We start from the raw sequence: 27,901 nt of genomic DNA on the forward strand, positions 1-27,901 counted from the left end.
GAAATTCAAGTCAATTTTATAGTAAAATTAAAACCAGAAATCACAATAAATAATTGTTTATTTCGAATAGATTGATGAGAACGAGAACACATTAGAATTCTACGTACAACAAGATCTCACAAAATCGACATGTGAAATCCAACTTGAATTTTGTGAGACGACTAAAATCGTGGTTTGATCTTTTTGCACTAATGAATGAGTGAAATATCCATTTACAGGTTGAATAGGTCGATGTCGTGATCTTATTTCATCAAGATTTATTGATGGAATAAAAATTCAGCAACAAAACAGAAGAAGCATCAAACTATTTTTCACTCATTTTTAGTTTCTTATGGTTTAGTAAAGCATCGATTATAAACCGGCAATATTCACACTAGATAATAAACGTTTAATATATTTCACAAATCACCTGAACATCTAAACATTTTGAACAACCAGCAATATTATTTGTGATTAAAAGGAGAAAAGTTCGTGTTAGAATGATGAATTTTGACCTTTTTTTCTCTCGTTGATGATAAAACTCAACTAAAATTCGATGATGAATCCTGGCTAAGTCGTGAGCCGGCAACACCGAAGTTTTCTAGTGCGAAAAAACACGACAAATTTCGATGAATTTCTTCTGCGTTTCTGAGTTTATTTTTATTTCGGATGAATTCCAGCTGATTTATCACCTGGAATTTATCAACTTGGAAAAAGTGCCTCCGGATGATGGGCGAGCCACGGATCCGTTGCAGTCGATACGAAAATATACGTACGAACGTACAAAAAGTTCCTCTGTAATGAGCCGTTGCGAAGAATTCTGAAAAAGCAGAAGCAAAGTGAAGAAAATATTCATCATCATGCTCGTAGTCAGTGACGAAATCTGAGCCGAGATTCCGCGTATTCTCTGCTCGCTCTTCCTTCCTTGTCTCTCTCGCTGACCCCCTCATTTCCGTATTTTTATCGCAAGAACAAGCTTGCCAAGATGATGGGAATTAAACGCTCCTTTCACGCCACGTTGCCTCCAATCACGAGCCACTTTGTTACCATTTAAACTTGGATACGCATTAATAATCGAGTGATTCCCCGAAGGCGTGCGTGCACACATAATTTGTCATTATTCCCACACCGGAATTATCATTGAACAAATATACCAAACGCGACCGAAAAAAAAAAAAAAAAAAAAAACAAAACAAAAAATACTGAGAGACGTTTTCGAAGGGCTAATCGGCTTTCGTGCTCGTTGATAAGATTAATCTGTGTTGATGCAGGGGGAACGGGATCGGAGCACAGTTATGCATACGGTGCCAAAGCTCACCGGATGTTGAAGAAAAGGTTTCTCGAAAGGGATTTCTTTCGAGCTGGCACAGTCGTCTGTAAATCCATCTGAGCTCCACATAACGTGCGGAGGCTTTGGAATCATTTTGTTTCGTTGAGAATCTTGTTTTTTTTTTTTTTTTTTTTTTTTTTTTCACATCGTCGCCAGCGTTCAACGTCCCAATAAATAATTCAATAATCGATAGTTCACTGAAACTGATCACGTGAAAGGAAAACAATGAAAAACTGTGACGGCAAATTTCCCACGAGTCCAAGCTCCACCGTGTGACTGAATTTCATTTTTTTTCCTCATTTTTCTAATAAAGTTTTACATTCTGCTCGAATTCGTCGATTTTTCGTACGTCGACCATTTTCAGTGCAAATTATTTGTTGGCGGCTCCCCTTGAAAATTTGCGCGTTAGGCTCGCCAAGGACCAAGGCCAAGAACTGTCTCTCTGCGCTGGGATCGCGGCTTATCGGTGCCATATGTTCGAGTACGCAGAGAGCAGGGGCAAAAACTCGCCAACACACTTTGCCCATACGATGTGGGAGACGAATCTTGAGAGGATTGAGAGGAACGAGATAGATTTACTGCTCCAGAGGCCTAGAACGCTTTCATACGCAGACCCCGTAACGATGCATATTCAGGGTTTATTGACGCGCACGCCGACATCTCGCTGTACGCACACGAGGCAAAATTAACTTCGTACTTTAGCGACAGAGAGAGAGAGAGAGAGAGAGAACGAAATAAACAACGACGTCGGACCCAAAACCGAGTGTCGTTTGTCCTCATTCAGCAACTGCACTCCGCACTCGAGTTCTCTGTAAACGAGAAGCTCGCCGCGACGGTCCTTGCATTTTCTCAAATAGTCAGTACCATTTTAAAGCCTTTGATAAAACGAACTTAAAGATCGAAACAAATGCATTTACTTATCGCATTCTTATGACTAAAAGGATACATTAACATGAGCGTTATTTTCTGTTCTGATCACTCGATAATTCAATTCGAATAAAAGTCTTTGGAGACGGGCAAACTTTTTCGAACACCGCTGAATCGCACTCGCGATTAACTGGCCGGGGATTAAGCGGTTCGAGAATTCGAGATTCTCGAAATCACGTAGATCTTAGCTGAATAATGGAGATTCCGGAGAATTATTGAAAGTTTTCGAGGCAAATTGGATAGCGAAGGTGTGGAATGGCGAGTTTAATTACGCCCGAGCGCCTCTTAAACGATCTCACATTCGCTCAGCCATTTTATAATTGCACACTATCTTCGAACCCACTTAAAAATTGTCCCCAATAGCGAGGAGAAAATTCGGATGTAAATGAGCGGCTCCAGTCGACTGTTAATTCTCGAGTTGAAATAAACTGTGCGCCAAGCCAAAAGCGAACTCGAACAATCGATGCAAAATCATTCAATTTCACTCGAGCCGAAAGGATAATTATAATTAATGAATATTTTTGTACATTTAAAAATTGCAGCACGCCAACAGCGTTAGAAAATCGGCAGCGGAATACGTGGCGAGACGTCAGGCCCGGAAAATAATGACGCGTTCGATAACATCGTCGCTGGCAATGCCGATGAGCCAATTGAGCGACGTGGCCTTCTTGCCGAACGCGAAGGCCGGCACTTTCTTCGCCCGTGACAACGTATCAAATTTTATATCATGGTGCCGCAACAGTCTCGGTATAATCGAGTGCCTCTTGTTCGAGACGGACGATCTAATTATGCGAAAAAATGAGAGACACGTTATTCTGTGCCTGCTCGAAGTCGCGCGAAGAGGCGCTAAATTCGGAATGCTCGCACCGATGTTGGTGCAGATGGAGAGGCAGATTGATCGCGAAATAGCCGCTGATAATAAAGCTAACAACGCCGGGAATGGTTCGGCTACTAGGGGCAACGGTCACAACAATCACGAGGATGAAGAAGACGCCGACGACGAGGACGAGTATGCCGACATAAATGAGCAGGAGCCCTGCCTCATCTATGGCCCACAGCCTCAAATAGTCACCAACGATCTTAAGAGCCTCGACGAAATGGTGAGTCGCTTTCTATTAATTATCATTACGCACACTTGATTCCGAGGAACGGTAGCTCCTCGCAGGGTTTTAGCGTCTTCCAGCTCGTTTAATGGAACATCGTAGCCGAACGAATACTCCGGATCCTCGGTAACTTTCACTCCTCCGGCTCCAGCACGTAACTTTGTTGCTGCGAAGTTCGAAGTTTCATTCCGGAAAACTAAACCCAAAACCCTGAATCAGCAGCTCTGCAATTTGTGTGTTTCAAACTCGCGAGAACCTTTTCCATTGCTTTGCACGCAAAGATCTGCGGTTGGAAAACTCCAAGAAGCATGCAGTCGCTTCGTCCGAGCCCGATGATTCGTCTCCGAACGAGGGAACGCACTCATTAATAAATTCCTCCGCGCTCCCCCTCCCAATGCTTCTTCAGCATTTTTCAAAATAAGATGGAAAAAGAGAACAGATTATTTACACCGTATGCAGAAAGCACTATCGCCTTAATCACAGTGATACAGCGATAGGCTCAAGCCCGCGCGGGGAAGGCGACATATGGGCTTGTCTCGTCTCGGTTTTCCGCACCGAGCCCTTATCTAATCCGTGAAATCATACTTGTTACCCGAAGCGCGCTATGTATATCTTCGACCTACGATAATTGGCAGGATAAATCTATACCACCATAAACATGGGGCACAAGCATAATGAAGGCATACGAGCAGGCTGCAGCGGAAATGGTGTCCAACCGGTAGATTGCAGTCGTATTGTCCGGCTAAAAATATCTATAGATTATTTTTTTGTGGCAGAGCTTTGAAGGGACGCTTGTTAAATCAGCGGTTCTAGTGGTCGAAGTAAAATTTTCGTATCGTTTGTCTCTCGCTGCTTCGGTTCGATTCCTCATTGATGAATACGCATCGACGATGTATTCGTAGCGTCGAGAAAAAGAGTGAAAGCAGGAGCAGCTCTCTCTGCGGAATTCCGCATCCTCCGAGTTCCGTGTATCCTCGCTAATAGGATTTGCCACTTCTTCGTGACGGTCCCCGTGCGCATCGTAAACACGCGTATCGTGCCCACAGCAGCGAGTACTTTTGTGTATCGTGCTCGTATTTAGCGCACAGCTGTGATATGCGATTAAACCGCGAGTCGCCGCGCGTGTGTACGAACACACGCTCGCTTCTCATCGAATCGCGAGTTCCTCGCGAGAATTTTATCGAGATTAAATCGTGATAGCTTTTGCTGGATCAGGTACGCTCTCCAGGCCTTGCGGTTTGTCTTATTGTCGCGCGCACTGATCCACGTGTGCATATATTCGTTTATACGTAGGCAAACAAAATCAAATAAAATAAAGTGAAGAAGATTCTCGGCAGCGGTTTCATCGACGTTTCGCTCGAGAGCCAGCCACTTCTAGCTCTTCGATTTTGTTTCGTCAATTGGCACGTCACGTTTCTCCAACGTGATAATAACCCGCCGTATACACATGCAAATCGACGTTCACACGTATAAATAAGGGGCTGTGCATTAATTGATAAAAGCTCTACAGTCCGCGAGCGGAAATGAGAAGGAATGGGCGAATTTAATTGAAGGAATGTCCGGCCGGAAATGTCTCTTGGGCGCCAACGGCAACACGCTATACACACAAACTCGCGACAACGATGAGAAATCCTACTTCCCGACGGAACAACTCTTATCAAGAATAGATTTTTCTTCTCCCTATTTCCTATCGCGCTGACAGACTATTTTCGAGTCATCAAGTATCCGCGGACAAGAATTATTTATCGATGGTTATTGAATAAACTTCGCGGAGAGCTTTCGCTTCGTAAAATCGTCGGTAACAAACTCATAAAAACGGATTTTTCTTGTTTATCGTTTCACTCTTTTCTACGAATGCTTTTACAAAAGTATGAGCAAAGGAAGACAACTCAACAACACAAAAATTCGTTTCAACTGTATCTTTACTTTTTGAAAAAAAAAAAACTGTAAATAAATATTTCACTGTAAACTAAATTCCTCCCTCTTCCATGGATTGTTCTAAAACTACAAACAAAAATTACGAAAAAGAAATTCAACTATGAATATTCTGCTCACGATGATTTCTGCTATTCCCAATGAAAGGTACGAAACGATGAAACGAAAAGATACGATTCGATTGTTCAAAAAAAGTCACTCAAAAAACGAGAACTTTTTTATCAATAATTTCAATACTTTTCGTATGGCCAGCTCCAAAGATACGGAACAAAAAAAAACCCTCAACGAGCAAATATTGATCTCAGTAGTACGAAGACAATTTTTTTTATTTTGTTTTTTTTTTTTTTTTTTTTTTTCATTCCTCTAATCTCGCAACCTCGAAAACATTTAGCGATCGGACCATAATCCTCGTGTCGCGTATACTACTTTTGATTTTAGTGGATATTATCAAGAAGCAAAAACGGAGCTACCTCCGTGAGCGTCTCGCTTGTTACACACCAAACGGACATACTGGGTAAATACCTAGAACGCATATCATACGCATCTACATAGTTATATAAAAGAAAGAGAGATGAAACAGTGAGGATAGCTAAGAAGCTAAGAGTCGATTGAAAATTCTGCATTGCCTCGAGGAATGCAGAATATGTTGAGTCGTCGTCCCGGCTAGGGCAACCGGCCAGCCAGTTTTCGCTCGATAACACTGGGGTAGCCTTGCGTACCGGCTAATACTAAGCCTTCATATCTATATATTGGCACAAGGGATTCCGTGTGGAATCATCGAAACCCAAAAAATGAATGTGATAAAAAATGGTTTTGCGAAAAGAGGGTGAAATTAATTGGCTTGAAAAATGAACGAGGAGGACGCGGAAAATGAATTGGGAAGACCTTCGTTCAACTCGGAACGTAATTTCTCATTGATCAGCGTCGACCTTGAAGTTGTTCGATAGATTAACTCGAATTGAAGGCCCCTCTTTCGAAACGACTCGAAAATCACTTCGAAAGTGATTTGACTTCAAAGTGACTTCGAGCAGGTTCACCAATCCCTGCTCGCTCCTCGAGACTAAAATAAATAATAAATATACTCCAACTGGCGGATCTCAATAAAGTATCCGCGATGATCCTCGCGACTCGAGCGACGTAACATGACCGGTAATTATGTAACTTCCATGACTGTATAGTTAACTTTGGAGTTTTGTAACTGATCGGATAAACCGCATCGTTACCGAGGCTTGGCCAATGCTTTAAAGTCGTTTAAAGGCGAGCGGTCGTGCACTTTTAAACTCCTGCGAAAAGATATCGGAAGTAACGTGAATTCGGAATAACGAAGTTTCTCGGGTTTCCTCATTAAAATTCACGCTGCTCTAATAATGTTTGTTCACAAAAATAGTTTTTTTTATCCGTTATAAACGACAATCTATTATTGTTATAACACTCAGCTGTTTCGTCGGCAGCTGACGTATTTTTTTCATTTTTGCCCTAAAATTTATTTCCTTCATTTTGCCCTAAAATCCAAAAAATTTTCCGCAATTCGTTCGTGATTCGACGCGAAGAAACCGGTGTGCATTCGAATACGCGCGTTCGAACAGCGCTTAATGTATAAAATCGAGAATTTCTCGTGTGCTACGAAAAATCTGATAACCCGATGAGTATCCAGGCTCAAAAGTTCCGCGACTGCGTCCTCTCCAATCCACACATAAATACGCGCCTATATGGGTCTACGAGTGTACACTGCTCGAAGCAAAGCGTCCGTATGAACATGTTTTTTTAAACGAAAGCCCGGATATAGTCGTCCGCTGTAGACTCGTAGTTGGAATTACCTCCGCGCTATCGGTATGACGTGTGCCTTTCTAGGAAAATATTCAAGGGGTATATGCGACTCCATTATCAGGTATATCTGGAATTAGTTCGATCGGTGAACTCCATATAAAGTAATAGACGTACGATAAAGTCATAAACCGCAGGGAACTTGACGCCAATCCTGGCTCCGTTGGCGCGTCTGGACTGAGAACAAAGGGATTCCGCGTTCGTTTGATTTCATTTTGAAAATGTGAGAAAACCTCTTGATTCGTTCGAGTGACGCGCGATTTTTTCGCTCTTCAGTCGCGATCGATCGCTCGAGTTTGTACCGACGGAACGTCACGATTACGAAAAACCTTGTTCTATTTTCGACGAAAGAAACATTTGGGATTGGAAATAACGATGGTATTTTGAGGGCGATTTGGCTGGAAGCTCAAGAATTTGGTACAAAAATCGAGTTTTTTCTTGGAGTTTCTTGGATTTTTTTTTTCCATCGCAGTCGTCGCAAAGAAGAAACGAAACTTAACACGCGTGCTTCACTAGGGAAGTTCGATTCTACGAGTTCCTGCAGACCTCTGACGAGTACAACCACGAGCGAAAGGACGAGCGAGTGAGGGCGGGAGGGACGAAAGGAGGCTCCGAACCGCCTCCTCTCCGGGCTGCGGTATTGATCGTCCTCTCGTTGCTTTCGTGTCAAGTTCAAGCCGTTATACGGAGTCCTGCGAGCTTAGCTTCCTCTTGTCAAGTAGCAATGTTGAAATCTAACGTTCACACAGGAATCTTCCCTTCGAATAACTCTCGACGCGTAAAAAAACGTCCGTGGCAATGCTAGATTTTTCCATGGGAATATTCAAATTTGAGAAATTACGCAGGTGCGAAGTATTTTCCCGGAAAACCTCGCCAAGGCGTTCGGCTACGATTCCTGAAAAAAATCGTTCCCATCAATTATCCAGCTTGGAAAACCCGAAATTTCAAATCTAACAAAGTTTTCGTCAAAAGCTTTGAATCGGAAAAGAGAATTTCGTACGAACATCTACCAAAAGTCTTCCACCAAAGCATCGGAAATCCACGAGAGCCGTTGAAACGATTGGAAAAAATCCCCTGGCAGGGACGACGCTGAAGTTTCCAACGTTGGAGTCCAACGAAATGAACGAAAAAAACGTTTGTAATTCACCAATTTTTTATTTCACGAATCGTTGGTGCAGTTTGAAAAACTACGAATCGGAAATTTGGCAGGGAACAAAATAGGAGAATCACTGGAATTATTGGAGAGTTTTTTTCGATCATTTCGTTGGACTCCAACGTTGGAAACTTCAGCGTCATTGGCAGGGCGCGAGTTGATGAATTAAACGCGGAATGTCACAAATAAGTTGAAATCCGTTCATGACGAAATAACGAATAACAAAAAAGCGACTGATCTGTACGGACAAGAGGAAAGGTGTTGTCGTCGATAATAGCGAGATAAGCGCGTATTTTTAGCACAAGATATCGAGATCTCAGGGGGCAAGAGAGACCATTACCGAGGGAAGAAAAAAGCGAGCCTAGAAAAAGTAGGAAAAAGAGAAAATGGTAAAAAAGAGGTTTAGTGCAATAGCTCACGAGCTTCGGCTTACGTCGGTGCGACGTGTGTCTCTCGCGCGCGCGAGAGAGAACGAAGCGATCGAGCTGTTCCGATAGTCGGCCTTGCTCGACGAGAAAGGCCGCATATTCAACGTCTCGCTCGCTCAAGCTCGAGCGATTGCGAGTAGGAGGCGCGAGATTACGACTCTCGCGGTCCTCATCGTGCGCAATGCAATATCTATATGCAAACGCCTACTACCGCAACATGTATATACCAGTAACATGCACGTTCATAGATGGAATATTTATTTGACTGTTGTATATATACATTACGTACATTATGTACCTGTATGGAAGCCTCTATACAGGTATAAAATGTGAGTTTAAACTATGTGCACGTAGGCAGAGAATCTCGACTCGTTTGCAGCGAGAAAGAGAGAGGGATAGAAGCACGGATACGCGTATAGATGTATATGAAGAAATAATAAAGGAATGAAAACGTGAAAGAAACGATTTTATCATTGTTGCCTTCTGGCTCAGCTTCCTCCTGGGCCCCATACCCTGTTTTTTCGCTCTCTATCTCTCCGCTGTGTCCCGAGCAATAAAAGCTCGAAGCATCACTTTTGTACTGTACCGAACGATTTTCATCGATTTGAAAAAGGAGAAAAGAGGTCTTCCTACCTGGACGGGCATGTGTTTGTGCTCGCGAGGCTGTGATCGTACGAGTATCGAGCATGAGTTTCTTTGGAAGTAGAACTATACGCTCGACACGAAATTTGTCCCAAGAGCTCGCCGTTGTACCGTTGCTTCCTCAGCTCGCCTTTCTTTTCGGAGCATCGAGAAATATGAAGAATTTATCTATTCGGCTCATCCGGTCGCGCGAGGGGGAAACAAACTCGTAGGCCAACACTTATCGCGCGTCACGTAATGTTTACTCTTCTTCGGGCTCAGGCCTACTTTGCTGGTATTTACGCACGGATACTCGCGCCGCCGAGACGAGAGCCCTCGCTCGTGATAAAAGACGATAATAATGCGCGCAATCGCATTTATTCATATGCAGAGAAAGAACGACATAATCGCGGTCGAAGAACGACATAGTCGCTATCTCTTGCGCGCTCAATTGAAAGCGCTCAACTGTCATACGCACTTCTACTCATTTGTACTGGACATCGCGAGGTCGATGGAGATCGCCGCTGCAGAAAATCAAATTTCTGAAAAGAAAAGTCGATTTGTCAATCACAGCGATCGAGGCGAACACGAGAAAAGTTTGGTCGAAACATTAACGCTCGAGGGATAACGAGCCCGCGTGACCCAACAAATTTCGGATGGAAACTCTGTACTCGGAGCAACGCAGTTTTGAGCTATGCCACGAATGAAATTGTACTTTTTCCCTCATTTGGCACGTGCTCATCGTGAATCCTTTCAACTCAAAGCTGAAATTAACGATCTTGATCGTTTGCAGATTTATTTACATGTGCACATACTCGCCTCCGTCATCGCGCCGTGTCCTTCGTCGAGATGCCAGAATACACGAGAGTCAAATGGTCTATACATAGGTATAAAGAGCTACCGTAAAAGGGACGACCTGCGGTCTCGATAGCTTCGTCGTTATTATGTACAATTAACCGGTGAGCTCTCCGAGTCAAAGCCTCCGACGTCATCATGTCAGTGAGAAAACTGCATGATCTCCCTCCCCCCGCCCCTCTGCCTCCCTCTCTCGCTCTCTCTCTCTCTCTCTTTTACTTGTTTCGCTCACTCGCGAGCTACTGAGCCGAGCAAGGTCTACCTGCGGTCTGAGGCTTGGCTAATCACTCTTCACGGGCTTTTATCGACACTGCTCTGGAGATTGTTGGGAAATTTGATCGTTAAAAAGAACAACAGAGTTTCATGACCTAAAATTACGACTTCGAATCTACCAGAGGCCGATGCATTTTATTCGATGCTTTTTATAAATCTTCTTTGCCACGACAACATGTGTCAGGTTGAGCACGCTCTAAAGTACCGAAGAACAGACCCCCGAGTTTTTGACCGAGCTTTCTGGAGACAGCTGGACCGAGCGAAGCAATTTTTCGAATGAAAAAATCGTGGAAACTTGACAATTCAAGGAAAGTTTGGTTCTGTCGACCACTCGATTCGCTATAGCTCTAAACGATCACGGACGATTTTCGTCCAGCGAAAATGTCAATGACAGAAATATCGTCTTTGTCGCAAAAAGGATTTTCGTCGCGTCACCACTGTCCAATTTCATTGGAGAGGGGGAAAACTGAACTGAAAATTATCGGTTAATCTCGCAGTAACTACGAAACAAGCTTGCCTCGTTTTTCTGACGATATCTTTCGAAGATAAGTTGAACTTCAGGAACGGAGTGATTGGAAATAAATCGAGTAGGAAGTAAAAAGGCACAGGCTATGGAAGTTGACCTCTCTTGGCTCGATTACCGGTGTCTCAATCTGGGTTATTCCAATAAAGTACACTCGAGGTGCTTCCAAACGTTGTTGACTAACGCGAAGGACGCGGCCTGGCGATTTGCTCGACAGAGTGAGCTCAGGCGTTGCAGCATCGAGGGTATTAGAGCTGGCGCGGAGCACTCGCGAAAAAAAAGCGCAGTGCTCAGATGTGCAGAGCAAATTCACCCCCAGGGCATACGATGCGGCGACGACGCAAGAGAGGAAAGAGAGCGAGTGAAACGTCAGAAGTTCCTTCACTCCGTTCCTGCCCTACTCAATGCTAACGTGCTTTTGCCCTACATCAGAAGGCGTGTGTACTTATCGCAAAATCTCACCACTCTGCGTCCTCGCGCACTCGACTTTTCCTCGCTCCCAACGAGTTTCCCCTCAAACATCATTTTCTAAAATTCATTTTCACACGGAGCACCGACGTTTTAAACTCTCGGCTGGTAACGAGAATTTTTTTCACTTCCTCTTGGAATTCATCCCAATTAATATACCCGCGAAAATTGGTGCCGTCATTACGGGACTTTTTCATTCGCCGAGACCCTTGAAAAGTTTCACCTGGCAGCGTTATCTCCAAATTCTCCGTCTTTTCAACCTCCTCAGTCTCGATATAATATCTGATTTTTTTCTTGCTCGCGTTAATAATCGCACGAGAAACTAATAAATTCAAAAGTTTTTCTCATCGTTATCTCACGTGCGAAAACGTCGCTCGACGAAAAAAATTGTGTGAGAAAATACCATGGAAAAGGAGGCCAAAAATGGAGGCAATCGGATTTCGATAATTCACCAATTTTTTCGCTTCACCGCGACTCTTCAAAATCTCTTTTCCTAAACGGCATACCAACACAAGCAAGTAAGCGTGGATAATATTATTGCACGCAAAAAGCGTAATAACGAGAGGCGAGTATCAGCTGAGAGACCGCGAGAGCTTTTTGCGTTTCCCATGTATTGATTGCGAAGCGTCTGACGCGACGCGGTGTGCGGCGCAACGCGCGATCCGCTGCGACGCCCGAGCTTACACGCCTACATAAATATACGTGTAGGTACGAAGCTTCGTATCGTCGTGGCATCGAGCCGATGTTTCTCGCAAGCACTTTACTACTTCGGGTTGCTAAGGTATCCGTTTCAAGGAACTGCAGAAAATAATCAACCGGCGATTCTTCAGTTCGTGGAAATAAAAAATAGCGAAAAATATGTGATCGATGCGTGCACAAATTTTACTCCCAAGAGTCCCGCGTCGTAATGAAACGATTAGAAAAGAATCAGAATGCCAACGACTCGATGAGCAAAGCATATTTTTTCAATTTTTCTCATGAGGAACAACGTTTCTCGCAATTTTTTCAATATCTTCCATCATTTTCATCACCTTCATCGACTCGCATCGTTACAGAGTTATCTTTCACCTGGTTTGGTAAAGCAAACAGAATTAGCGATACTATTTAGATCATGAACGAATAAGAAACTCAACACAAGATTGCTGGTTGGTTGTGTTTTGAGTCAACAATCGTTTACACACGCGAATAGAATCTCTTGTGACAGCCTCGTGTAAAGCGATGTGGATATTATTGGTTGGTATCGCCATTTTAACACAATTTTCAGATACTTCGGGTAGTAGGCTCACAAGTGAAAGAAGTCTCGATATAGACTTACGAGCGTAACTTGACCAAACTACTTGAGTATTGAAAGAATTAGTCCAGTAGCGAGAGAACCTCCGGATTGGACGAAAGAAACTCACTCGACTCTGAAAGTGCAGAAATGTACGACGAGTGAAAGAAGTTGTCAATAAAAACAAAGTCATACGCCCACGATGTCAGAAAGAATCGATCGTATCGATAGTTGGATACAGATATTTCAGTACATTCACAAAGTTAAATATCATTTTCATCATCTTGGCGATATTTCATTGAGATTGACAACCTTTTTAATCAAGTATAAATCCAAGAATAACAAAAACTTTGTTTCATTTCATTTCATCAGCATTAATCCAGAAAGCTCTTCGTCCGAGTTTGAAAAAACGCACACAAAATCAACGAGAGAAGACTCGCTAGATCAAAACTCATTTGAATGTTCTTTTCGAAATATTGCCAATCTAAAAATTTGGTAAGTACATTGACTCACCTCAAACTCTCATAACGTCAGAAGCAATTTGTCACGGTACTGAAAGCTTGAGGCTTCCGAGCCCGAAGAACTGCAACAATCGTGAGCGTGAAATTGGAGCGAAGCTGAAAGAATAGTATATTACACACCTAGGGAGGGAAAGTAGACTACTTCAAACCGCGGGCAGAATTGTCACCCGAGCCGAAGGCGAGGGTGATAAGCACGCGGTTTGAGGTGGTCTAATTTCACTCCCGTGGAGTGTATACGATTTTTCTGTCCGACGCAGGCGGAATGCGGCAACTTCGGCCCGCGCAGCGGGCCGAAAGTTGCCACTTTCCGCCCGGAGGGCTGAAAAATCTTTTACAAAGTAGGTCTATAAAAGTGGGAAGAAAAGGTTATAAATCCTTGGATCAGAGATGCACGTGGCATCGGAGTCTGATCAATGGAAGCGCGTGCGAAAACAGGCTCACTTCTGGTTTGGCCATAAGTGGACTAGACTGTATTGGCATGTTTAGCAAAGCGTTGTGCGATTCGTGAATAATGAATAACGATCAGGCTCGCAATAATTCTAACGAATAACCGAGTGGTCGGGGCATTAATGACACGATGGACGTAAACGCGTTGCGCAGACAAGATAGGATAGGAAGTGTATGGAATCGGAGGCATGCAGCCAGACCAGCCCGACGTCCACACTGCTTCGTGGATATGATATTAACAATGTGAATACGAACGTACACACGCAGATATCGGCGATGTGGATATATTTCATACGAAGGCAATACTCGCTCTCCCACATCCCGCCACTCCCCATGATAATAGCTAACGCACCGATGACTTTGACTCGTTACATATACACACCTACAGAGCAGCTGGAAGCAGTACAACCATTCTCAAGAGCAACCTGCTCTCGCTCTTTTCCATTGAAAATAATCTTATGCACTTTGCCGATAGACACAACGCGTGTAACACTATTTGTAGACATTTGTTTTTACATCGATAAAATGCTACTTTATTGACTCTTTGTTAATCCCGACTGTCCTCAACTATTAAAACGTCCTACATGGTAACCAGCAAGCGCGGTTAAATTCCTTTACGAAATATTTTATCGTGTCGAAACTCGCCGGGGCATATTTTATTGGTGGACGGGAATTAAATCGTGTTTTTCAACGCTTCAGACGTTTTTTAATCCACTCAATCGCCGCAGATAGGAGAGGCCATTTGAACAAATTACACGCAATATTCTACAAAGTATGCCTCGTTCGAACGCCAGCCTTTTTTTCAATTAAACAAATTCCTTGTCGAGCAACGTACGATCCGCGAGATCTCGTAGTAATATTCTCTTCTCAGAACACACATTCGTGTATCTCCATTATTTTAATCATAAAGTTTTTCACGCCGCAGACAGCTCGTGTAATTACCAGTGACTGTATCAACACGATAATGAAAGGCAATCGAAGAACGCGCTGGATACCTGCCCATTATGGGCAAATACTTCAATGCTAAATAATCGCCGGAACTCTATGAATCGTCCTTCCTGAGCACTTGCTCGTTCGATTTATAAATTTTCAACCATTTTTTCACGTTCTTACCAACGTCGAAAAATCGTTGCACTATTTTCCGAGTGACAGTCGGCGGTCGACGGTTGAGAAAGGAAAACCAGTCGGAGTCCCAAAATCTCGTTCACCGATGTCCACTGCAGAGGGGAAAAAAAACTGTTCTTTGGTCAATCGTAATAAAACGATTGTCCGAGCTTTATGGGAGTATATTTTAGGCTGGATGACTGTATTGACACAGATGAGAGAGACTGCTCGAGCGCGCGGTGCACGCACGAGGTTTTGTACGTAAAAAAAGATGGTACACGCACCGACAATATGCCGCATTTATTCCCGTCTTTCTTGCTGCGTTGGCTTACGTAAGGGAGCCCTCTCGCGGCCTTGCATTATGGCATCATAAGCATTCATCCTGTCTGCTCACCTGCAATGCGCCGTACAATTCGTGCCAACCGATTCACCGCGCCTCGAACAACTCTTTTTCCGATCGACAGTAAACATCGTAACTACGCTGTTGTCGTTTATGTACACAGACACAATTCAAGCCCGTTACAGAGAATGATTTATACGACGATTTACGACATCTTTGCCCATCTTTTTTATCCTCTCCGTTATATTCACGCTTCGACTACGATTTATTCCATTATATCGAATAACCTGGTCGATTGCCGTGATTCGTGATTCTCTATGGACCGGTGCCCTGTGCGCGTACGTGCAACGGCAGAGCGATTCCACCTCGTCGAGACTTTCCCTCTATCTCGTATGAATTTCCGTTTTATTCAACCTCCCGCGCGCGCGCACACCGCGGCGAAAGGGAAACTGCGATGAGAAATTTCGTGAATATCGTACGTCAACTAGGAAGTTCTCTAATTCTGATAGATCCGAGAGAAAACTGAACTCCCGAGAGCAGGCTCGCAATTATGGAAATGCGATTTAATCGAAATCTCGTTTTCACGTATCCTGCGCTGCAATTGCCCGATAATCGAAAGACACTATCGAGCTCTGCCTCTAAAATTCCAATCAGAACTGTGATTTTTAGGGAAATTGCTTCTCCATATTGAGATGGATTAAGCAACCGGGTCGTTTTGACGATGCTTGTTAAGGAGGGTGGCTACATTCGTCGAAATGATAAGAAATCGATCAAATTTGGTGATAATGTTCTTCAACGTCAAGTGCGAAGACACCGTTTCTTTCAAAATTTTCTTCTGCTTAGTTATCGAGTAATTACGCATTAAGCAGATTTCTTATGCCCGGAATATGGAAACGCTATGCTTGTACACGTGAACTTTAGCGATCAATTACTCGATAGCTAAGAAAAATCTTAAAAAATTTGTATTGCCAAATTTCACACCAAATTTAATATGTTCACTAAATTTTATTAAATTCTTACCATTTTGAAATTTTTTATGTATTTAACGTGGTTTAGCATGGCAACATTGTATCGTCGCTAGCTCTCCGATTGAGATGCATTAAGAGAATCACGCTCATTTCAATAGCTGTCATTATCGAGCGGTGCTGAATAGTAACGAGGAAACTTTATTGCTTTGTTTCACGCTCAAATAGGTCCGCGACCTGGTGGAGAGGTGCACCTGTCCGACCCAATTCCCGATGATACGCGTCTCCGAGGGCAAGTACAGGATCGGTGACACCAAGGTCCTCATATTCGTGAGAATCTTGAGAAGTCACGTAATGGTGCGCGTAGGCGGTGGCTGGGACACTCTCAGTCACTACCTCGACAAACACGATCCGTGTCGCTGTCGTACGTGTAAGTATCTCGATTATCACACCCAAGTATTCGCGCGATGCTTGTCCTCGCCTCGGATTCTTGCCAAATTGTTTGCAAACATTGGTAACTCCTTTTTTTCCGTCCGAAGCTCATCGATCCATGATTTCGGCGAAACTCATCCAAAAGGCGGGAGGCTCCTTCGATCTTGGAAGCGCGCAGGTGCATTACGAAAGGTATTTATGCTCGTCGTCTCTCTGATCACGTGATCCGTCGTAGAAATAAAATAACGAAACAAGACTTTGCGAAAAACTGTAAATTATTGGCAATAGTTCGTGTCGGCCGCCAGAAAAATCTACTCCAATCATGTCCCCCGGAGCTTTTCAAACTCGAGGGCACTCGAAGATACTTTCGGACTGTATGAGCAGTAAAATAATTAACTTTTTGCTCAAAATTTTTGTAACATTCGTTTTTTTTAATGGGAAATTTGTTTAGATGACATTTGTCGGGCAAAAAATGAGTGAAGGTTGAAAAAATTTGTCAGATTTCTCGAAAACTAGTGGTAAACGGTGTCGAAAAAAGTAGCCGCTTGGATTACTCGGTAGTAGAAATTTCGTCCTGCATCAAATGTGCATTAGGCGCTCGAGAGCTGATATAAAAAACTGTTTACGAAAGATCACCTCCAAGAACTCGACGAAGTTCAGCTTCGAGTGTCGGCTCCTGCGCCGGAACGGCTCAGCAATCGACTCACCAACAGCAGCAGCAACAGTCGCCGCTGCATCAACTGCAGACTCCAAGAAGTGCCTCGGCGATGGGAAACAGATCACGCTCTCCAACGCCTCACCAAATCCATCGGCAGCTCGGACAAGAGCTCAAAAAAACTGGACACCGTTCTCCAAGCCCCACAACCCAGACTAAATTCCCATCTAGTCCGGTCCGCAGACAACTCAGCGATCTCGGTAACGCCCAAAGATCGAGATCACCGACGCCAAAAATTGATAGTCCCGCGTCCAGCCCCTCTAAATCCAACAAATTAGACCCGACGAGGGAAGCCCTCAACGAAGAAATTCGTCAGGTCAAATACGACGGAAGATCGCAAATGTATCACAGCAGGCATCTGGACGATTATCAGGTATTTTTTACGCCTATGCATTCACTCACGAAATACAAATTTAGCACATCTTCAATGGAGGAGTTTTGGAAAAATCGACTGACAATGAGAGTGTCCGAATAAATCAAGCAAACATTTGCTTACAAATTCCTTAATCTTCTTGCTTCTTTTGTCACGCTCCGTTCCCCTTTTCTAAGAAATGCTGCAGTGACCGTGATAGTTCGAATTTCGATTTAGAAATCGAAGGGAATGCTTATAACAGCGTATACTGTCCGATAATGCAAGGAAAACGATTTTTTGAAAATTTCGCACTCTCGCATATAATCGCTTAAAATAAGTACTGAAAATCATATTTTTCAAAATGAGGTGCTATCGAGCGGAAGTTAGCATCCCAATACAGTGAATGTGAAGAATTGAGCTAAAAATCGATAGCCCGTGAATAAACCTCCTGAACTCTCAAATTCCCGAGTTCTCAGATTCCCTAAATTATTGCAAATTTGGTGTTGAAAAAGAAAATAGTTTATCTGCACCCCTCACGGACTATCGATCAACGAAATGATGGCTTTTTTGTCTGTTTCCGATGAAATATTGCCCCGCGAAGTTGTGCCGAAACTCCTCCTGAATAATCGTCGTGACATAACTCGATTGCATCTCGTTGATACAAAAAAAAAGTTTAATCGATTTGCGGAATCCTTGGATCTGCGAAATAATCTTTATTAGACGCGAAGAAATTTGAGAAAATGCGATTATTAAAGAGCCAGCAGGCGACAGGATTTTCACACTGTTTCATATTGTTTTATGCGAAGGACCCGAAGCAGGATCTTCATCGTGAGATTCGTGAGAAGGTGCCTCTCTCGGAGGAATTTACAAAGAGATACGTCGTCGAGGGTGGCGTGGCTCGGCGAGCAGGGGATCGCGATGACGCACCAAAGTACGAGCCAACGATTTACGATTACAAATGCAGCGTTGGCGCTGAAACGAGTTCAAATTCGAGCCCGATAGCGACGAGTCCAACGAGCGTCAGGGAGGAGCACCAACAATCTCAGAGAGCCAACACCAACGGCGAGGATTTGTTCGGCAAGGAGAGCGCCCAACAATACGTTAAATCGTCCCACACCGAGGGCGAGCACTCGGACAACGGCAGCGAAGTATCCGACGAGGGATACAGAAGCTTGGGCGCTGTACAACCGGCAATTACGACTACGGTTACGAGCCAACACCACCAAGACGCCTCCATCGCTCTTCTCGATTCTCACAGTGAGTCATTTTCCGCTTTTATCATAATTATTCCGCCGTCCCTCAATTCCTCGAAACTTCTTGTCCCCAGCTACGAAATTATCAATTTTCTCGAGTAAGACTCGCAGCCGCGGGACGAAATTCAAAAATACACGAAGAATGAGGACGAGTCAAGGCCTCGGGACCACGATAAGAAAAAATTATTCAAGGCCACGAGCAAAGGGGGAGGGGAAAACGTTAGTTTTCAATGCCACAAAAAACGAGGATCGTAAAGCAAACGAATAATGGGAAAATTCGTATAATTTTCGTTCATTTTCAACGAAAACGCAGTCGGGAACGTGTCGTCAGAGGCCGTTGACGGTCGCGCGCGGTTTCCCCGGGTAAATCGTCGAATAAACGCCGGACAGGGCGTCGTCCCAGTACTCGTCACGAAAAATGCGAAGGAGGCCGGGTCAGGGGGGACAAGAGTTTGCTGAAATAAATGATCCTCGGGAGGCTTATGCTCGTTGAGAGAATCGCAGATCGGTAAAAAAAGACCCACGCATTATGCTAAGTACCAAGAGAAACTCGCACACATAACGATCCTCCGGCGATCTCTCGCGTCGCGCATCCCAAAGAGGAGTTTGGTGGTGCTCGCGGACGCCCGGGTCTCCGAGCCTGCTGCGGAGTGGTCAAACTCGCGAGAGGCCCAATCCTGAAGACGGAGGCGTGGGACGAGAGATGAACGACACACGCGCTAGCCCGGCCTTGAATTTAAGCCTCTCCGTCGCATTCAAAAGTGGAATCGATTGACCATCGTCATATACACACGAGCGCGATGTTTTTCAGCCGCAATAGTCCGGCCCCTCGCATATATATTTTTTTCTATATTTTTTATCTTCCTCTTTACCTCGTTCTTTCTTCACTCGCCATAATATCTTGTAAGCGTGCTTTACAGATCTCTTAATAGAATCGAGAATTCCTCCGCCGCCGAAGGGATTTGCGCCGACGACACACGCTCCTCGGAATTAATAAATCGCGCGTTGCGAAACGCGTCAACGTTTTGTTGATTTGTCTCGCGGCTATTTCTCGCTTAATCGGCCTCTCCCAGCATAAATGTTCTTTTCTTCGGTAAAACATCGCTCTAGAAACTCTTTTGACTACTTTCGGTTAGAAGAAAATCGGGACTCGGGATCGCTACGATCGATCAAGCTGCGATAATCCATTCAAATTGGATTGAAATTATCATTTTTTTGTGCTCCAATTAATCGGACTACGAATCTGAAGATTGGGAATTGAGAGGCGAGGGGAATAAGAGGAATTTAAAAAATGTTCAATATTCTTTGTCAAGACTTTTCGTCCCTGCAACGGAGGCTCCGAGTCGCGAGTGTTAAAGCACGAGGGGAGAAAACCGCGGTGAGAAGAAAGGCGTAAAAAGGTATCGTAATTTGTTCTTGTTGCAGAAGAATCAGAGAAGCCGGCGAAGAGCGAATTACCGGAGGACGTTCGTTGTTGCGTGGAAACGGAAAGCATCGAGACAGGTTTGAGGAAAACAAAAATGCCGGGAGGCGGAGGCAGCGGTCGAGTGAGCTCGAGTCCGAGCAAGTCGGTGAGTCCGGTGAGTTCGAGTCTGGGGCTGCGCGGGGGAGGTTCTTCGTCGCGTTCGCCGAGCGCCGGAAGCTGTTGCGGGAGTGCTCAAAACGGCGATCGTCAGTCGCGAGGTAGTTCGATGGCCCGTGAAAATAGCAACTTGTCGCGTTGTTCCTCGGGCAGCAGAACGCCGCGCGAGGGCAACTCGAGCCCCGAGGGCAGCCCACTGAAGCGAGCCGCTCCTGGCAGAAACAGTTTGCGGAAACCGCCCGCCCCGCCAACTTCGAGTCCCGGAAGGGCCTGCGGCCTCTCAAGAAGTCCCCAAAACTTTGGTGACGCAACGCACGCCCGGAACGACAGCAAGAGTGGAACGATCGGCGTCAACAACAATTTCCACGCTCACAACAACCCGAGCAACACGTGGAACGGGCGGCAAGCGAGGCAGAGGCCGTCGCTGAGCGCGGAGACTTTCGTCAAACCGGTAAACTCCGTCAGGTCGACAACTCCCCTGAAGTCGTCCTCGCCCACTAATTTCTCCCGGAAGAATCCGTCCCGGCAGAGCCTACCGCGTCTGGGAACTTGCCCCGGTGGCATTCCCCCCACTTCCGGTACCACCGGCTCGTCCCAGTACGACAGAAACGGCCGGAGGGTCAAGTCCTCGGCCAGCACCTCCCTGCAGACCTCGCCAACCAAAATCGCGAATCCCCTCCTCGAACAAATCCTCGCGAAAATGTCTCACCTCCGCGACGACAAGGAAGTCGTAGAAAAACTCCAAGTCCTCATCAGAGACTACCAGGGCCAGGTTGACGGGGAAGCCGACAACGAGCGATCCACCCTCGACCCGAGTGATCCGAACCTCGAGTTCACCAGAGCATGGATCGACGGAAACGGAACCGTCGCTTTGCCACCCAACGACCTTCAGCTGGTCACGAGCCCCCGCAAAGACCCGAAGCCTCCGTCCGAGCGGGGCAATGGCTTCTCGAGAATACCAGCTCCGGTTTACAAGAGACCGATGTCCGTCGCCTCCGACAGCCTCTGAACCCGGACGGTTTATCCCCCGAGATATTTCGAGTATTTTTTTACGATCGTCCGCGGGAGATTTATTCTCGAGGGAGACACTTCGAGAGCTTGACTCTGAGACACATTCTAAAGACGTCGTTGCAGGTGTTGAATATTTCCTCTCGGACTTGACGGATTATTCGAAGCCTTTTAACAACCCTCCGGCTGTACAGACTCATTCGAAAAGGAGAAAAATAGCTTCGGTTCGTTCCGCAACTTTAGTCTTTACAGCCGCGCATTTTTCGGTGCAAACGATCATTTATCTTCACCAAGCTTCTCATTTCTCCACGCGAATTAGTCGCTATCGATCGTTCCCTTTTTCTTTCAAATCGTCGTCCATAAAAACACAATTAGTTCGTGAAGAGCGTTGAGAATTTGTGAAGCTTGAGAGCTTTCAGTAGAGCCAGGTCGTCCTGGAAACGATTCTGCGCAGCAGGAACCGTTGCGTCGGAGATTTGAGAGCGTTTATTGAAAATTTCATAGATGATCACGTAGGATAGTTTCTCATTGACGGAGGAGTTTTAAAATGCCCGGATTTCACAGAGTTTAATCGTTGGGCTGGTGCTTAATCGTGTAAGATTTTTTTTAATTATTAGATCAACTGTTACGATGTTTACGATCATTGAATCATTATTTTTCTTCGTTATCAAATGATCAACTGCGTTAAGTTTATAGTACGAGATGAACTACGATCCCCGAGGGCCCGGGGAAGTGTGAGGATATTCCTTTGAGCGTGCATTTCGAAATTTGAAGAAAAAAAAACGTATTACGAAAGCGAGAAAATTCGTTGATCCTTCGACATTACATTTATCGGCCTACGATCCCTTCGATCGGAAGGATCGCAAGTGGAACTTATTTCCGAGGGCAACGAGTAGTCGGACGATCATCATCGTGCCGCGTCGATCGAGCGAGCAGTTTGAGTCGAGGGTGGAAACAAGTCGATTTTCTCCCTCTCAAGACTGAACGGCGCTTCGCACTGTGACAGATGAAAAACGATAGTTTTTTAAACGAGATGATAAAATTTAAGAGAAATCGGCGTGACCGATCGCTTTCACGTATTATTTATTTATACAGAACAAAATATATAGTCTATTGGTTGTATTTATTGAAGGCAATTTATTTACGCGTTAAAATATATTGATTCTCGCGCCGCGTGCGACGATAGTTGTCAGCGTGCGTAGACTGTTCGACGGTACCGGCGAGGAGTTTTCTGCTGCCCGCGAGCTCTTTATTTACGCTGGGACAAACGTGGGCGATAGAAGAACAAATAAACGACGAGGGAAACCGATTTACGAAGGGTCGAATAATCGCACTTTTCTTCATTTTCAAACGATAAACGAACACGAATAAACGAAGAAAGATGAACAACGAGGAGAGAATAATTTGCAGAGAAGAGAAGAACGAGGGCAGCCGAGGAGAAGCGCCCTGCGAAAAGGGCTTTTCGCAAACGCTTCTTTCACGACGAGCAACGACTGAGCCGTACGTAATCGTGTGCACGAGAATAAAATGGAGTGCGCGCGTGAACGCGTATCGATATCATTTAATCGGGAGATCGGCATTCCAAGGTTAAATATTTAATTATAAACAGTGTGAAAAACGTTCGAAAGCATTTGACGAATCTCGTGCTGCAATCGAAATTCATTGATAAACAAGGAAAATTCTGCACCCACATTTTCCACAAAGAGACGAAACAGCAAGTCTTTAGAAACACGGAAACTACGAAAAAAACTACAAAATTATAGCCAAAATGAAATATTAAATAATTTTCGATACAAACGTTTACCGAAAACGGTCAGAAGCTCCGAAATATTTTTTAGTAAAGCCAGAAAATCGTAGTGTAAACTAACAATTATCCAATGTACGAATAAATCCGAGCTAAAAAATCTTACGGCGTTTGTGAGTCGCTCATTTTTGGCGTTTTTTTTTTATTTTTTATTTTTTTTATTATATTATTTTTCATTTTTATCGTTTCTTTAACTCAGGTGCGTTTTATCGAATATATATGAACGTATAGATTAACTCAAACGAATGACAATTGTGAGGCGCAATTCTCTTCGCTTTTTTTCTCCAATGTCCAAACTGTACGAGCGATAGATATATGGGACATTAATTTATTATCCCCCCCCCCCCGTTTATGCAAACTTCATAAATAGTCTGCCCGCTGTGTGTGTGTGTGTGTGTGTGACTCACTCTGGTATTGCCGTATTTGATAAAGCGTATAATCCATAAGCGTCATTATTATCGTCGTCAATCGCCGCGTCGAATACTCCCACACTGTTATGGCCATTAATTAGTCGCATTATTATTATTCTCAGTATGATTATTTTTGTCATTTTATTATTATCGTTAATGGTAATCGAAATATTATGGAAAAGCACACACAGACACAAAAAAAAAAGACGAAAGAAACTGTCAGTAAATGACGAAAATTCATAATTTTATCATTATTTTTATTATACTTATGATCGTTTATGATAAAAAATAATTTTTAAGGAAAGTTACCGCCGCTTGTGTCAACGATAAAACGGACGAGCGTGACTTGTAAAACCAATCAACAAAATCAAAAAAGGGCATAATAAAGTGAACGAAAGAAATTGATAATAAATGTGGAAATGCTTAATTTCGTTGGGATTTTTGATGAGAGGAGAAAATGTTTTGTTTTGTTTTGTTTTTTTTTTTTCTTTTTAGTTTCTATTTTTTTTATGACAGCTAAATCGAACGGGCAGGCGGAGAAAAGGGACGCGCGAGGCCCATTACTACGAAGCACGTAGTCCGCATATGGGACTGCGTCCTTGTCGCTTATATATGGCCAGACACGCGCTGATCACGAGAGTTCCGAGTTTGCAACCTGCTTCTTCGGCGGCGCGCATATCCTGACGCGCGCGGTGCAACCAACGAAGCCAGCGGGCGTAATGAACGAGCCACGTGCTTTTTTTAACGCAACGCTCACCCGAACGCAAGCCCGCCTGCCGCAGTTGTGTTTTCGTTTCTGTTGTTCTCGTGGTTCGAGTTAATTAAGCGAAGTGATCGAAGCAGCCGATCGATCACTTTTACTCGGGGTTTTTCACCTTTCTTTCTGTCTTTCTCTGACCTCGCCTTATTTCTGTTATTCTCGGAGGAAATATGCGCGGGAATGAGGAATGCTTGTAATATGGGTCAGGAGTGATTCACTGGCCGAGAGCTGGGCCACGAAACTCGAAATGTATTTTCAGCGCTTCCACTCCGAATTCGCTTGAACCCACACACTCGAGCATCTACGAGAATAATAGAACGGGAAAATGGCGAATCTCCCGATGCTCGGGTTTCTATGATTTTATCGAAAAATCCAGGCTCTTTTCGGCTTCTAAAATGTTGGGGGATAGAAAAATGAAGGGCAGAAATATCGACGGAGGCCGAAGCTTCTTTGCCGGGCGGCGAATCTAGAGCGCGCTTACGCGAACATCGCACTTTGAGAATCGAAAAATTTCACGCTCCCAACGGCCGCACGAACGGTGCGGGGACGAATACACACACCGGCGGAGACTAAACATTATTTCGCCGCTCGCGGAGCAGCGAGCGGAGGAAAACATCGCCCGAATACTGCCGCGCCACTAAACCCTTCGCCCCGTCGTTTCCTTATTACGTTTCACAATCGAAATATCAACAGGTTTTATTAGCCATCGAACGATTTTGTCACGACTGTTTTGTCGAGCAGTTGAAAAGGGAAAAATCGCCCGGGATTCTGCACGCGAGTATTACTGTGTGCATCGAATGTGAGAAGGAATAAAAAGCGCCAGGAATACGAAGGCTCCGCGCGCATATGCAGGGACGTAACTGTAGGTATGATCGAGGCAAACAAACTCGCCGCGACGGACAGAACAATGGGAGCCACGATCCTCGAACGCTTCTTATTGCGGTAGGTAGTACACCAACCTACTCCTTATATTTTCATCTCTAACGCATTTTACCCGAGAGCACTGCGTCCCGCCTACGCGAAGCTGGCACGTTATGCCACACGGAGAATTGAAAAGGATCTCACCGAGGTGTAAGCCAATTTTTCTAAACCCACTTCCCTCCAAATACACCCTCCGACGCTCAAATATCAATTATTATTCCTCTCGAACGTTGGGAAAATACGTACGATCGATACGATTGACGTTCGAATCCATCGTTGCGCAGTGGAAAGTCCTCGATTTTCGTTGGTTTCCATTTTTTTCGTCGCTCGCATTATTTCGATGATTCAACCACGACATTTATTAAATTCATTTAGTTTCTTCGCACCCCGGCGAAGTCTTCATTATTAATTTCGGTTTATTTTTCTGAGCATTTGATTATTGCTCACGATCGATCAAAATCTTGCACTCGATTATTGAAAGGTGATTAAAATTTCGAGGACGAATCCCGAACGGAGTTATTTTCACTGATCACAAAACTGAGCACTTGGATATCTCAAACACCGAGTAAAAATCTTAGATTCTGTTTTCTTTCCACAGAACTTTTTTCAGAACCGCCATCTTGTGGGCAAATTATTATGCAATAACGTACAAAATTTCAAAAGGATTGACCGTTGCGTTAAAAAAATACGCAACGCTCCTAGCGGATATAAAGAGAAGTTTTTTCCGAGCGTGCGTATGTCTATAATCGTAAAAGCGTTGCGTCGTGCGTTTCCGCGTGATATTATATATCCACCGATTGAGTTTTCCACAATTGGTTTCTTCTCACCTGTAAATTATGACGATGAGTCTCCGCGCCGATGATTAAGTCCAAATATGGCGGGTGTGAGTCGGTCGGTGGTCACATAGATCGCTCTTGAGCTCAGCGAGGCGAATGTAAACTCTCGACAATATTATATCGCAAAGTTGCTTCGGTCACAGTGTTTCGAGTAAAGAATACGAGAGAGAGAGAGAGAGAGGGAGCGACAGGATAGATGAGGTTGTGCGATCTCCCTTCGTACCGCTATTCTTTATAATGATAGGCAAGGAAATGAGGCTCGAAATGGGAAGGAGACTCCTTGCAAGAAGGAGAAAAACAACAGAGCAAAATAAAAGTAAAAATAAACGTATACGCGGAAGTTGAGGACCTTGACGTCGCCATTTCGAGCATCTCCGAAGGTAAAGATTGCATTCGATGTTGGACGATCGGTGAGAGTATTTATAAATCTTCTCATGAATAAAGAAACATAAGAAAACACGATTAAATCACAGCAGATTTGTTTTCGATGTTTTTTTTTTTTGTCATTTTTTTGCTTTTTATCAGTCGAACGTGTCATAACTTTCGTGTCACAATGTACACGAGGTTTTTTTCATTCGTCTGCTTCTCTCATCGCGTGTCAACGATACGGATAGATTAGTCGTAAGTGTGTCATGATTTATGTCGAACGCTTGTACAACCGCGTGTATCGAGGAGTCACGACATTTCTATCAGTCTCTCTCTTTCTCTCTCTTGCCGGTTTGCCTTTATAAAGAAACTTCGCGTGTGTGTGTTCGCTGGTTTGGTGCGAATTTGGACTGGTACGTGTGTCGGTTCTTCCGTACATCGCGCTGTAATTAGTCGCCAACTGATTAATAAGTGTCTGAAATCGTGACCGAAACTGCACGATCGAATCTCGGTTATTCGAACTAACTTCTCACCGTATTTTCAATGCTCATGGCGAGAATTCAAAGTAGGAAATAGTTCACTGGCCTAATGATGAAAGTGCGGAAAAATTTTAGCCTGGAAATCCTAACAAACGACGATTTATACGCTTCACGTTTATACGCTTCACGCGTATAAATTAATTATTACGCAAGTGCACTGATTGGCCAATGAAAGTCACGGATCGCAAAAATAAATAGCTTTGACACGAGCTCGGCGAAATCAATGGTTTACTTACCGAAAAACGCGTGCACGCTCTGTCGGAAAAATAAAACACTAAAAAAGCAACGCGCGGTTGGGCTTCTACCGATTGGTCCAAATTGGCACCAATCCCGTGAAGTGCATACACACACGGACCATCGGTGACCGGCTCGTATTATTTTACCTAACGGCTCTAATAGATTCTGCATTACTATACGAAGTCACCGCTCGCGCTGTGTTCCTCTCTTCGTGAGGGTATAAACATGGTGGTTCTCCTTTTTTTTTCTGCCTTCGATCTTTTTGCTCTCGTTGCATTCGCCATGGGTCGAAAGTTCGTGCGACCGAGCGCAAGTGAGGCGTCAAGAAGGGGGAGTGGGGGGCAAACGAAAGATTATTTTGAGCCCCGGAACCGCATGAGTGAAATTCCTCAGTGGTCGTGGTCTCGCGAGTCCCTGCACATACCTTTGTGACCTCCTCCTCATCTTTCTCTTAAACTCTTTTTCCTCTCTCCTCCCGCTCTCAATCTCGTTTTATCTCACCGACGCACTCGCGTTTCGAGTCTCCAATGCAGATAGCCAAAAGTTGACTGAACGACGAGCGACGAAGATTTTCGAGACTCGCAACTTCGCGTCATCTATATTTGGTGAATTGAGCCTGT

At 44.4% G+C, this 27,901-nt stretch overlaps 1 protein-coding gene and 1 long non-coding RNA gene across 2 annotated transcripts in view; one reads left to right on the forward strand and one right to left on the reverse strand.

Moving 5' to 3' along the window:
• LOC122408831 (serine/arginine repetitive matrix protein 2-like) overlaps positions 1 to 24,034 on the forward strand; it is a 41,813-nt gene extending 17,779 nt beyond the window's left edge. The window contains exons 3-8 of the mRNA XM_043415899.1: positions 2,779 to 3,336; positions 16,295 to 16,496; positions 16,606 to 16,690; positions 17,130 to 17,586; positions 18,372 to 18,822; positions 20,244 to 24,034. Of these exons, the coding sequence (XP_043271834.1) occupies positions 2,779 to 3,336; positions 16,295 to 16,496; positions 16,606 to 16,690; positions 17,130 to 17,586; positions 18,372 to 18,822; positions 20,244 to 21,409 (2,919 nt within the window). The 3' untranslated portion in view covers positions 21,410 to 24,034. The remainder of the gene's footprint in view (positions 1 to 2,778; positions 3,337 to 16,294; positions 16,497 to 16,605; positions 16,691 to 17,129; positions 17,587 to 18,371; positions 18,823 to 20,243) is intronic.
• On the reverse strand, positions 41 to 27,083 carry LOC122408845 (uncharacterized). Its single transcript, XR_006260554.1, has 2 exons — positions 26,131 to 27,083; positions 41 to 799 (listed from the first exon to the last, which is right to left on the reverse strand). It is a non-coding gene; the product is annotated as an uncharacterized lncRNA (long non-coding RNA).
• Positions 27,084 to 27,901: the final 818 nt, after the last annotated feature.

The sequence above is a fragment of the Venturia canescens genome, chromosome 1, assembly GCF_019457755.1.
Source record: "Venturia canescens isolate UGA chromosome 1, ASM1945775v1, whole genome shotgun sequence".
In the NCBI taxonomy this organism is placed as follows: domain Eukaryota; kingdom Metazoa; phylum Arthropoda; class Insecta; order Hymenoptera; family Ichneumonidae; genus Venturia; species Venturia canescens.